The sequence below is a fragment of the Dicentrarchus labrax genome, unplaced genomic scaffold, assembly GCF_905237075.1.
Source record: "Dicentrarchus labrax unplaced genomic scaffold, dlabrax2021, whole genome shotgun sequence".
In the NCBI taxonomy this organism is placed as follows: domain Eukaryota; kingdom Metazoa; phylum Chordata; class Actinopteri; family Moronidae; genus Dicentrarchus; species Dicentrarchus labrax.
Genome location: NW_026136720.1, coordinates 21,089,051 through 21,102,045, shown reverse-complemented (window position 1 = coordinate 21,102,045; position 12,995 = coordinate 21,089,051). Strand labels below are relative to the sequence as shown.

General features: G+C 40.1%; 1 protein-coding gene across 2 annotated transcripts; it reads left to right on the top strand.

Moving 5' to 3' along the window:
* The first annotated feature begins 5,456 nt into the window (after positions 1-5,456).
* On the top strand, positions 5,457-12,086 carry hapln3 (hyaluronan and proteoglycan link protein 3). 2 transcript variants are annotated; one of them, XM_051382345.1, is made up of 5 exons: positions 5,457-5,677; positions 6,384-6,530; positions 7,828-8,226; positions 9,816-10,118; positions 10,200-12,086. In XM_051382345.1, exons 2-5 carry the CDS (start codon positions 6,398-6,400, stop codon positions 10,475-10,477), a joined length of 1,113 nt encoding a protein of 370 aa, XP_051238305.1. In that variant the 5' UTR covers positions 5,457-5,677; positions 6,384-6,397; the 3' UTR covers positions 10,478-12,086. The 2 variants fall into 2 exon arrangements, with proteins under 2 accessions (XP_051238305.1, XP_051238306.1); XM_051382346.1 differs by having other exon boundaries at positions 5,458-5,606.
* Positions 12,087-12,995: the final 909 nt, after the last annotated feature.

Genomic DNA, 12,995 nt, shown 5'->3' with positions numbered 1-12,995 from the left:
TTGAAGTGTTAGTAAATGTTCTCCAAACCAAAACCCAAAATGTCTAAAGCAAATACTAATATTTTCTGTGTACATAAATTGCTTAACATCTCCCAGAGTTGTCTTGGAAAGAATGAGGAATTTAGTCCAACTGACTGCACCTCCATCAGCTGCGTGCCAGGCTTCACTTTGTTTGGTTTCCTGGTATGACAGCTGGCCAAGGATGGACATGGGCACTGGGCCAAAGGAGACAGGAAAGTGGAGGCACCGTAGCGGGTTTGAACAGGAAGGATCCACTCCTGGAAAACAACTTCTATTTCAGATCAGGTATGTACCAACATAGACTACGTCTCAAGGGGTGTCGTCTAAAAAAGGCGAAATCCTATGTTATTTCTGTGCAAATAGATGTTGGAAACTGTTGATTTGACAGGTGATGAGTGGTATTTACATAGTAAAGATCATAACTACACCCTTATTTGGTGTTTTGTATGTTTGGTCGGTGCTAAACTTACATCAGTGAGTAACAAAAAGATGGGAAATTGTAGTGTTTATTCGTTATTACAGCTCATTTTAATCTTTTTCTTTTTAATCAAGCTGGAAACTGTCACCCTGAGCCCTGCACTTCACTCTCCTGTCGGTCTTTTATTGAAGCCTTCCTCTCTAATCATTTCAGTCTCACTCAAACCACACTCTCTCACACAGACACAAACCTTTTGTGACTAACCATCCTTCCAATGAAGAGTCTCTGCTAATGACACTGTGTGACTGCACAATACTGACATCATCAGCTGCTTGGCTCGTCAGTCAAACCACGCAAACATAAACACACACAGTCATCTCTTCCTCTTTCATGTCGTCTTTCTGGACCAAGCTCGGCTCGCCTCTCTGGGCCTGAATGTTGCTGCTTTGCAGAAATTACACCCCTCCAACGCCACAGTCACCCAGCAGTTCACAGGGGCTGCTGGTATTTGGGGCCTCAGGCCAAAACCTTTCATCTGGGGCTTTGGGAAGAGCACCGGTCTGCTCTCTTCAAACACACTGGGAGATAATGGCTTAGACTCACACAGGGAGGGGAAACGGTTGTCACACTGGCTGAGAGCCGGGGCTGCAGTGGGTAACACACATTAAAGCTAGGTTTCAGGAGCTGTTGATGACTAATCTGAATGCCATTTAAATTTCATTAAAAGTTTAATTTAATTTGGGAACAAAGTGAGATTTGAGATTTAGTGAAATCCACCAAGTTTTATTTGTTTGTGGTCTGGTTGCATTTTGTCCTTAAAGACAAAAATAACATACGTCTTGAAGGTCCAGTATGTAATATTTTGGAAGATCTATTTGTATAACTATATTATTATTAGTGTATAATCACCTGAATATATGAATCTTTATGTTTTTGTTACCTTAGAATGAGCCGTTATACCTACAGATGCCGCGGGCCGCATTTCATGGTGACCACCATGTTGAACAGTCCTACTTCTACAGTAGCCCAGAACAGACAAACCAAACACTGGCTCTAGATAATGCCTTTTCAATTTCAATTTTGACCTGAGATGAAAAGTCAGAGGATCGCCAAATTTATTACAATTCACCCCAACGGGAAATGATTTCTTGAACCAAATATTATGTAAATCCAAAAAATCCTAAAAAAATAAAATAAAAAACCTCATGGTGGGGTACTGTTACAGTAGCGTCGGTACCACATTTCTTGGCAATCCATTTGATAGTTGCAGAGACTTTTCACTAAAACCCCACAAATGTCAACCTCGTGCTTGAAGAAAAGTCAGATTATTCAGATTCATCGTTTTTGGGACCATGAATCACTATACACAATTTCTTGCTAATCCACAGTTGTATTAGTATTAGTATTGTAGGTATTTCGGTCTGGACTAAAGTGTTTGACCGACCAACTAACATTAAAAAAGGGCTGAAAAGGAAATCTCAGGCTAGGAAGCAAACCCTTTTTTGGGCCCATCATATATATTTACTTTAGCCCATATTTTAGATGGTAATGAATACGGGAAGGGATGAGAGTGGTGGAGAGAAGGAGTGAGTATGAAGGGTTTACCAAAACAAAGCTGTAATTCATGGTATTCACCGTCAGTAACAATGAAAAATATTCCAACTTTTACCAAAATTTGAACCAGAGATGATTTAATTGAGTCAATTAAACCTCTTTTTGTGACAAATGTGAAGTTTTTATTTTTATTTTATGACACTATCCAACATTTTGTGGCTGGAAAGAAAAGAAAGTAAGAATGGATGGAGGAGGAGGGGGATACAACATGATGAATACTGAGGGTTAACTGGCATGAGGAGCTCAGCTTTGGGCAAACCACAACTGATGAGATGTTGGTGTTGATCCCAGATCAGGGATTTTTTCCATTAGATGATTATCATTTTTTAGCCGTGACTGTAATATTAATGCAGCTACACTGTTTGCAAGGTCACATAAACTCAAACTAAAGTTGAAATGCCCTTGAGTGGAAACAGATATTCAGCTTTAGTGAATAGCTAGGTTTTAGCAATGATAGCGGGATGGCGTGATGGAAATGTCTGTTGTTTGGTCCACCACTTTGGTCCATTTTTTTATTGCCTATAATCGATTGTGACAGCTGAAGAGTGACTGGAAAAGGGGGTAAATGGAGGCGGGGTGACACAAAAATTTAAATAAAAATAAAAAAAAAAAAATTTTTTTTTTCTTTTGGTATTTTATATAATATATTTATATTTAATTATTTTAATTTTTTTTTTTTTTTTTTTTTTTTTTTTTTTTTTTTTTTTTTTTTACACACAATATTTTTTTAATTTTTTTTTTTTTTTTTTTTTTTTTTTTTTTTTTTTTTTTTTTTTTTTTTTTTTTTTTTTTTTTTTTTTTTTTTTTTTTTTTTTTTTTTTTTTTTTTTTTTTGTTTTTTTTTTTTTTTTTTTTTTTTTTTTTTTTTTTTCTCCCAAAAAAAAAAACCATTAATTTTTTTTTTTAAAAAATGGTTTAATTTTATATTTTTATTTTTGGCCCCCCGTGGGCGCTCGCCCAAAACTTATTCATTGCAATGGCAAAAGCATTCTTCTTTTGTTCAGCCTGACTTACCGGGCCATCTAGGCTTGGACTTGCCGAAAAAAGGTGGTGAATGCGCAGATCCTAATAAACATCAGAATTGTCATGTGAGAATTTTTTTATTTTTTTTTTTTTATTTATAATAATGCACCGCAAATACAGCCTCACAGAGCCACTGGAGTAGCTGTATTGTTACACTGTAGTTAATATTTGGTGTAATGTAACTTTATGTTTCAAAAAAGAAGAGGATGGAAGAAATAGTAAAGGCTAAAACCATCCTTGATTACTGACCACAACAGTGATTTAAAATTCAACGCTGAACTTCCTGGTTGCCTTCAGGGGCTCGGGGCAGCTTTTTCCTCAACATCCCAAGACCCCCCCCTCTCCTGAAAGTGGTGGTCTTGGGTTTTTGTTATGTCAGCTGGGTGTCAGTCAAGTCACACTAAAAACATCAGCGGCTATAATCGGCTGACCACATAGGAAAGCATAGCGTGCAGAGAGGTTCAAGCTTTTAGTTTTGGGGGAGTCTGAGTGCTTTGGCTCTTCTGGGGGAAGGCAATGTCATGTCAGGGAGTAATATTTAGTAGAGCTTCAGGATTCACCGTGTGCCAGTGTCAGGAGGGCAGCTTCCATCTGCACCGTGATGACCAGACTTCAGTCAGATATTCAGGCGGCAGCGCAGCAGCAGCACATTCTCTCAGGCCCCAGCGGAGAACTGGAATTGCTGTTGTTTTCCACCACGGCTGCTATTATTTCAGCTAATGACTGATATATGAGTTCATGTGGCAATATTTGCTGTGTTACTTGAGGCCATGGCAAAACAGGGGCACGGAATATGCTCTGTCAGCCTCAACATACCAGGAATACAGAAGTTGGTAGCCTTTGACAAAGCTGCTGTTTGAGAAGACAGGAGACCAAACAGCTTCTTGTTAGTTGTTGTCATAAATAATATGTGCAGTTTTTCTTGGTTAGAGTTACTCCGTCACATGCATTACGTTTTACAAGTGTTTTTCCGATGATATCCCTTATTTATATTTTAAAACTCCAGGGTCAGAGTCAGTTCAGTCTGGGATGCATCATCCAGAGAAAGCAGTAAAATACACCTGTGTTGTTAACTGTTAATGGGGATTTTCTTCTGCTGTTAAATAGACTTAAAACTAGTAAAATTACTAAAGGATTATTGTTTGTGTAAAATAATTCTTAGGCATGAAGCTTAAGGTTATGTTTTATATTTGCACTTATGTTGTGTAAGTGTAGCTGTCTAGTTATTACATGTTTAAAACTTTGGTTGAGAAAAAAAACATCAGTTGGGTTTGACCACGATGAGATGAGGTCACGACAGGGGTCAACTGGGTTGACCTGACCCCCAATAATTTTAAACAACAATGATGCAAACAGAATTCAGGTTGCATCTGTGTGCAAGATGGGGTGATGTGGTATTAGTATCTGCACAGGTATTTGTATTTGTATCACTGTTGTCCTAACAGAGTTTTTAAACTGGAAAATGAAAACACTTCATCACTTTAAGTGATATTCTTTAATTTGCTACTCACATTTAGATGTTTAGTTTTAGTTTTCAATCTGCAGCCAACTGCAGAGTTCATTTTCAGCCTATACGATGGAATATTTTGATTAAATGTCACTATTCAAATAAAACTCACATTAAAAGTTACACTTTCGCAGGTCAACTTCTTATACATTTACAAATACTGCCAGTTCAGTTCAGCATTCAAACACCTACTGTATGTTAGTAAAAGTTCAGAAGTATTATCAAAATAAACTTAAAGTACTAAATTTCCCCTGTGACTGAAATATCATTTTATATGAAATTATTGGACTGAATTTTAATGTTGCAGCCTGTTAAGGTGGAGCTAGTTTAGTTTACTTCATATACAGTGTGGTTCTTCAGTCCAGTGGGTCCAGATAAATCTGATGAGAGGTTGTGAGATGATTAATGGGAGAAAAAAGAACAAAGTTCTGCTGCACACATTTTAATGGATTGTTTCAGACTTCTCTCTAATCTTGGTTTGTGTTGTGAATTGTAAGGGAGTAGAAGTATAAAGTAGCATCACAATTGTACATTATGGTAAGTGTAGTGAGTACTTATTGGTAATAGTGATGTTTACAATGGCAGTGGTGGAATGTAACTAAGTACATTTACTGCACTTAATTACAGATTTCAGGTACTTTAGTCTTTAGGTAGTCTTGTCTTTCTCCACTCCAGAGGTAAATGTTGTACTACCATTTTACCGCTGTAGTTAAGTACCTTAACAATTAGACAAAGCTTCAGCATACAAACATACAAAGATCTTATAAAATATGTCTTGTTATAAAGTGAACTACAGTACAGGTGTGCAATAATTAGTCCATTAATCAATCGATTGTAGTGTAGTAGTACTTACATTACAGTGTCTGAACACTTCCCACCGCCGGAGCTCCGACCACTACAGAGAGGATGCCTCGTCCCGTGACGTCACCGCGCGCGAGTGTCAGGACGGTCCGGTGAGCGGAGAGACAGCAGAGGATGAGGAGGGCATGAAGAGAAGACACGCTGGGCGGACAACTGCTTATCTGTGAGTGACTTTTTACGACTCTAGACCATTTCCCCCACAACAGAGGCTCCTGAGCCGGATTGGAGCCGCAGGTAGGTCGCTCGCTTTCTGTTTGAGGCAGGCTGGATGAATTTATGGTGTAATTCAGAGAGCTAAAGGGAACTGCGCTTCATACTTCGTAAGGCAGCACAGCCGCGTTATATATATATAATATATTATAGAGGTTGAATACTTTGCAGGGGGAGATGAAGAGGAAACTGCGAACGGTAGAAGTGAAGAAAAGATATTAAACGTAAGATTTGTCTAATGAGGTGTGAGAAAAGTTTCTTGTGTTTGTACAATCCACATCCACATCGTTCTGTAGTCTGTAATGTATCATAGGTGAGCACAGTGCACGTGATTTTAAAGGTTTTCATCGATTTTGGCTGTGAAAATATATTTCCATATGTGTAGGTGAGCAGACTCAATAAAAAGGTAGATAAGGCTACTTTAAAAGGTAGCTCGTGTTTTTGCATGCAGATTCACATGTGTGAGATGAAGGCAGGGGTTTAACATTTAAAACTACTCTTGTCAACCAAAAGTTCTGTCTCGCATAAGATATAAGTAATTGGAGTTTTTTTGAGAAGAGTTTAATTCATTATTTCTGACTGTTTTCATTCGCTGTGACAAATAATGTCTTTACTTCGACTGTGGCTTTTATCCAAACACTGCAGCCTGCAGTCACAGCGTCCTCCTCCCGGTATTTATGGCTGCTGAATAGAATAAAGAGCGCACTATTTATTCTGATCCTTGGTACAGCACAGGACAGCATCATGCTCAGTCTACTGCGCCCCCTACTGGCCGCCTGCTTGTACCTGCTGCTGCCCGGCGGCCAGTGCAGGATGCCCGCGTACAACAATGGCTTTCACTACCAGGACATCAGCAACGGAAACGGAAACGGAGAGAGTAGGTCCTCTTGTCTCTCTCTCTCTCTCTGTGTGTGTGTGTGTGTGTGTGTGTGTGTGTGTGTGTGTGTGCGTGTGTGTGTGTGTGTGTGTGTGCGTGCGTGCGTGTGGTGCGTGTCGCGTGTGTGTTTGCTGAATGTGTGTGAGATCAAACTCTTGCTTCGTTTGTGTACATCATAACACCTGCATGTGGGGAGAAGATAAGTATAATTCATGGAGGCCAGGAAGTCAACTGGTTTACAAGAACAAACACAGCTAGTGATTGATGTGGTTTATGTTACTGTCTGCCTCTTCCTGTGTGTGTGTGTGTGGGGGGGGGGTACTGAACAGTTTTCAACACTTTACATCTACTTACCTTAACTAAAATAAAGTGACCATGTTTATGTTGGCCTAAACATAAAAATCAAACAGATTCTGTAGCATGAAGTCTTTTGTAGACTTTGTAGTTTGCTCATTTCCAGTGGTGAAGGAGGTGTTCAGTGTTAAGTCTCCCTTTACTTGAGTAAAAGTACTACACTGTAAAAATACCCAGTGCCATGTAAAATGTTGCTTAAATAAAAGTATGCTAGCATAATTAGGAAAATGTACTTAAATTATAAAAAGTAAAAGTACTTAATGCTGAAAAATAGCAGATGTGGCTGTTCTATTATTATTATATATTATTATATTATTATTACTCATTAATAAGCAGGATTTTACTGTTGTAGTTGGCTGCCGTGGAGATAATTGTTTTATAAGACCTACTTGATTAATTGATTGATTGATTGCTTTGGATGGGAAACTTGAGAACATTTTTAGAAATTCCGTCACATTTACCAATCAATGGTCCAAACCTCAGAATTAATACATATGAAACACAGGCCTTTTTCACAGCAGACATTTTAACATATAGCACAGAGAGCACAAGTGTTACTAATAACATCAATAATTGCTGTATTAGTTTCAGGGTTTACAGGGACACCTACCTCATTATTAGTTACAGCTATCCTTTCCCCACTATTAGAATTCAAAATGTCAAAAAGGTCCACGGTGGGATCGGTTAAACCATAAATGTCAAAAAGGTCCACGGTGGGATCGGTTAAACCATAAGATAAGAATTATTATTAGCACACCAATCACATCCCACTTCATTACCTGGCCAGTCCAGTACTGCCTGTCCACACAGCAGAGATTAAAGGCACATACCTGAGAGAGTTGGCTTTAATCATCACTGTAAGTAATCCAATAGAGAACAAAGTTAGGATTCCACTGCCTGACACATGTTGTATTCCTGTTGCTTGTGTCCTCTCTCTGTTCAGTCTATTTCAACGGGGTTCGTCTCCATGTGGAGTCCCCGCAGCACGCAGTGTCGGCCGCCAGGGGGAGCAGTGTCATCCTTCCCTGTCACTATCACTACGAGCCTGAACTGACCGCACCACGCAGGACCCGGGTCAAATGGTCCTGGTTGCCTGCCAACTCCATCAGTGCACCTGTTTCCCCTGCAGCCTCCGCCAGGGAAACTGAGGTTATGGTTGCTATGGGCAACCGCCATCGCAGCTATGGCAGCTTCCAGGGACGGGTGCGCCTGAGACGCTCAGCACCAGGGGACATGTCTCTAGTCATCAATGAGCTGCAACTCAATGACACAGGCAGATACCGCTGTGAGGTGATTGACGGCCTGGAGGATGAGAGTGTGACGGTGGAGCTGGAGCTGCGGGGTGAGGAACGAGTGTGTGTATGTCTAAGTGTGTTGATGAAGGTGAAATGTTATGTGAGGATTTTAAAGTGAGTTTGAGACTTTAGAACACTAAACTCATGAGTCAGTTTATGCAAAATGTTTTTTTGACTTCCATCTTGTACTTTCATCTTAACATTGCAGTAGATAAGAGCAAGACTGAATCCACTAAAAGGCCCCAAAATAAAAACATAATCTGTGCCCACATGTATCACGAGAGCTTGATTGAGCGGCTGTGACTCAGGAGGTAGAGCGGGTCGTACACTAACGTTAATCAGATGGTTGGCAGTTCGATCCCCAGCTCCTTCTGCTGCATGTCAAAGTGTCCTTGAGCAAGATGCTGAACCCCAAATTGCTCCTGATGCTGTGTATCGGTGTATGAGCGTTAGTTTCTGTTGGTCGGAAGACAAGAAAGGTGCCATACAAGTACAGTCCATTTACCATTTACCCTAACAGGACCACCACCCAGGGACTCAATTTTCCCCATAAACCATCATAAACAATATAGAAAAGGCGTCAGTAAAAATGTTGAGAGCTCAAACAGCAAACAAGGTCAATTTTTTACTTTTTTTTAATATTTCATTTTTGGAGGTTGCTTATACAGGTCTAATGTTTGCTAAACAGAAAAGATAAACGTTTTTTTTATATGTGGGATTTAAGAGAGAAACACTACTGGGCATGTGCAGTGGGCCGCACAGCACAGAAGCAAACCAGAAACATCCATGGTGGGCCCCTACTGACGTCTTGCTTGTGGTCATTTTGTTAATCTCACATGTTTATACAGGGATACGTGTGCCATGTACATTTTGTCACACTACAAGGTAATAATGCAGGGCCCTTCTCAAAGCCTTAATCATTTTAGTTCAGCTTCAGTTGTTCATATTACCGAATAAATGTGCAGTTAATCAAATTACCACAAATCAAATGAGACACAGTGAATATAAAACATTGGCAAGCTCTAAAGCTCTACCACTTTTAGCTTTGTGTTAGGGAACATTTACTGTATTGTCTTATCATATCAGCCATGTTTGCAGCAGCAGCAGGCAGCTGTTTTTTGCGTAAAAGCTCTGATAAACCCACTGTACACTTCCTGCCCATCACCAAACAGACAGAAAAAGTTCCAGATTAACATTAATTGGATAAACAAAATAGCAGCTGAAACAGCCAAATGTTTTTCTCAGGAGCTGCCAGAGAACCGACATAAACAGAGTAAAAACTGGACTTACATTCATCAAGTGGCCAGGCACGCGACCGTGGGTTGATAACGTTGCTTTCTCTCGGTTAGAGATCTGGCACATGTTAACATAACTTAGTAAGTTGGTAATATGTTGAGGCTGTGTTTGAGTTTGAGTTTTATTAATGCACCTTTAAAAAATACACTTTCAGTGTTTGAACTAGTAAATGCAGTGCAGGTTTTTTGCACTCAGATACACGATGCAACATCAAACACATGTCAGCTTGGATGAGACCCTTTGGTAAAGGGGCAGTGTCTCTAACTATCAGGTGGCCTGCCTGTATATTGCTGTGTATGACCATAAAAACTGTTATAATATACTTCTCTTCCTTCTATAGGCGTGGTGTTCCCGTACCAGTCTCAGAAAGGACGCTACCATTTTAACTTCTTTGAAGCCCAACAAGCATGCCAGGATCAGGACTCCACTCTGGCTACATCTGAGCAGCTCTTTACAGCGTGGGAGGAGGGGCTAGACTGGTGTAACGCTGGCTGGTTGGCTGATGGCACAGTGCAGTATCCAATCACAGTCCCACGCGACGGCTGTGGGGGCCTGGAGTTAGCTTCTGGTTTGCGCAGTTACGGACAACGACATCGCCTCCTCCACCACTATGATGCTTTCTGCTTCTCCCCTGCTGTCAAGGGTCAGTATGAGTGTGTGTGAATGTTTTAAACCTACAAATATCACTACAAAACAATCTGTTCATGATTCTCTTCTGCATTAGGGACTGTGTACTTCTCAAAGCACCCGACCAGGCTCAACTTCACAGACGCGATCCAGGCTTGTGCCACTAGTGGAGGTCAAATTGCCAAGGTGGGCCAGCTGTACGCCGCCTGGAGGCTGATGGGATTGGACCGCTGCGACGCTGGTTGGTTGGCTGATGGGAGTGTCCGTTATCCTATCACAAAGTCCCGGGCTTACTGCGGCCCACCAGAACCAGGGGTGCGTAGCTTCGGGTTCCCCCCTCCCTTCCTGAAATTTGGCGTCTACTGTTATCGGTAGACACTTTGGCTCAACAAAAGACGAAAACAAACCATTTTAAAAGCATACTGGTTCAACGCTCTGCCTGAGAGGTTAGAATTAGCCGTAGCCTGGAAGAGCAGATTAGCAATTAGCCAGTTTGTTCATTTCTGAGCTATCTTGAGGCCATTTAAGTTCATTGCGCTCCACCTCCATAAGACTGTAACGGATAGTGTACTTTATTACCAGTCAACAACTGTTGAACTATGTACATTAGTCATGTGATGCCACTTCTACTTAGACAAAATGTCTACACTATATGGCCAGAAGTTTGTGGACACACAAGCATTACACTCTTGTGTAATTGTTGAACATCTCATTCCAAACCCATGGGCATTAATACGTTGCTATTACAGTCTCCACTCTTCTGTGAAGGCTTTCTACAAGATTTTGGAACTTGTCTACAGGAATTTGATCTCATTCAGTCACATCGTGTGAACAGTTACAGAAGTTGGGTGATTAGGCCTGGCTCACATTGGGTATTCCAGTATATCATAGGTGTTGGATGGAGGTTGAGGTCGGGGCTCTGTGCACACCAGTCAAGTTCTTCTACACCAATTTCGGGAACCATTTATTTGTGGACCTAGATTTGTACACAGGGGCAATATAAAATGAAATATAAAAGGACACATTGTCTAAAATGCTTTTACTGTAGCATAAAGGTTACCCTTAATTTCTAAGGTGTCTTACCCTGACCATGAAAAGCCAGATCAAAAGTACATAAATGTTTTATACTGACAGGGGTGTCCACATAATATTGGCCATATAGTGTATAATAATAATAACAATAAAAAGAGAACATCTTTCCGTCTTCTCGGATTCAGTTATAATTGCTGCATTTTTTTCCTCGCAGATCAGATCAAGCTAGTCTTGCTTCAAATTCTTTGCAGCTGTTTTGAAATTTGGCTGTCCAGAACTGACTTTAATTCACAGGTGATTCATTTCAAACTCAGGGAAGGTGTTCGGACTCAAATTGATTCACTTCTCTTCAACCATACCTCAATCCTTCATCTACCCTGTATTTATTCAACCAAACGTTTTACATTGCCGTTTTCAGCAGTGACCTCCATAACATTGCAGTCAGACAGCAAAAAATTAGACATTCAGTCTTGGAGGCTTCATACTACAACATCAAACTTCTGGGTTAAGTGCCTTGCTAAAGGGCAACTTGAGGGAGTGGAGAGTATTTCTCATTATATTCTGGTCAAATCTTTCCAGTTACTCCATGATTGTACACTCACTAACTATAGGTTATTTCCACCAGAGACTCTTTCTGTCTTTCTAACACTGTGAAATATACTGGAGTCTTTGTTTGTCTCCTGAAATGTCTGTGTATCCCATTTTATAAAGTATAATGCATCTCTTATTTCATTTTTCTGGGTGATTAAGGGTAGTGCTCTGTGATGGAGAAAGCAGAAGTTATGAGTGAGTATCTGTATTGTTGTGATATTTAAACTACCTTGTTTACATCCACTGTGGAAGAAGAATCAGTGTTTCATTACATAAATGTATCTTTTTTTGTTTTTCATTATATATGTCTATGCATTTGTACTATTTTCTACAAATTAATAAAAACATTAGTGTAAAGACATTTTTATTTGAGGCACATTTGTTAGAAGAAATGAACTGATTTAGGAAAACTATACTTCAAACTTTTAAAGGTCCAGTGTGTAGGATTTAGTGGCATCTGGCAATGTAGTTGTAGATCGCAACTCTCTCGCTTCACCCTGCTCTTCCAAGCGCGAAGGAGAAACTACAGTGGCCGTCAAATGTGTGAAAAATGTAAACGCCCCTATTAGAGCAAGTGTTTCGTTTGTCCCTTCTTGGCTACTGTAGAAACATGGCAGTTCAACGTGGTGGACTCTATAGACTCGGGGACAGTGCTTTGCATGAGTGAGTCTAGACCTTTAGTTCCTTCACTTGATTCAAACCTGAAAATGCTAACATTCGGATATTATAATATATGTTAGGTGTTAACATCAGTCATTAATTGATTAATATACACTGACAGGAATTCAGCATAATGTTTGAGGCAGTCTGTCATGAATTAAAGTACCATTTGTTTCCCTGAACAAATCAGAGATACCGGTGGTGATTTGGAGGTTAGGTGTGGATACAGACTAAAACTAAAATGTTGGCAAGTAGAAATGTTGAAAAGTCAGGACCTCACCAAATAGCATTTAGACAACCAACAGGCTGTTCCTACAGTCACGGCTAGAACTCAAATGAATAACATGTTCAGAAATCCTTTTTGATGCCCTTTAATTGCTGGATTTATGAAATACTTTTCTCAGATTTTTTCAGGTGCTTTCATAAACCACCGCTGCTTGGTGTGCTATCAAGGTGCAATACAGTTTTACTTACAGTCCAAACAGGAATGCCAGGGTAGAGAGGTGAGATGGGTCACTGACCCATACAAAACAGCTACTGTATGTGCACAGCGTCACTCTGTCTGGGCACGATGCACTTTTTAGATGAGTGGAGTCCAACACGTTGCTAC

Bases quoted from the DNA above. Each gene is read 5' to 3' on its own strand.
- hapln3 (XM_051382345.1), top strand. From the start codon at position 6,398: ATGCTCAGTCTACTGCGCCCCCTACTGGCCGCCTGCTTGTACCTGCTG. The intron at 6,531-7,827 runs GTAGGTCCTCTT...CTCTCTGTTCAG, and splicing joins CGGAAACGGAAACGGAGAGA to TCTATTTCAACGGGGTTCGT. The intron at 10,119-10,199 runs GTCAGTATGAGT...CTTCTGCATTAG, and splicing joins CTTCTCCCCTGCTGTCAAGG to GGACTGTGTACTTCTCAAAG.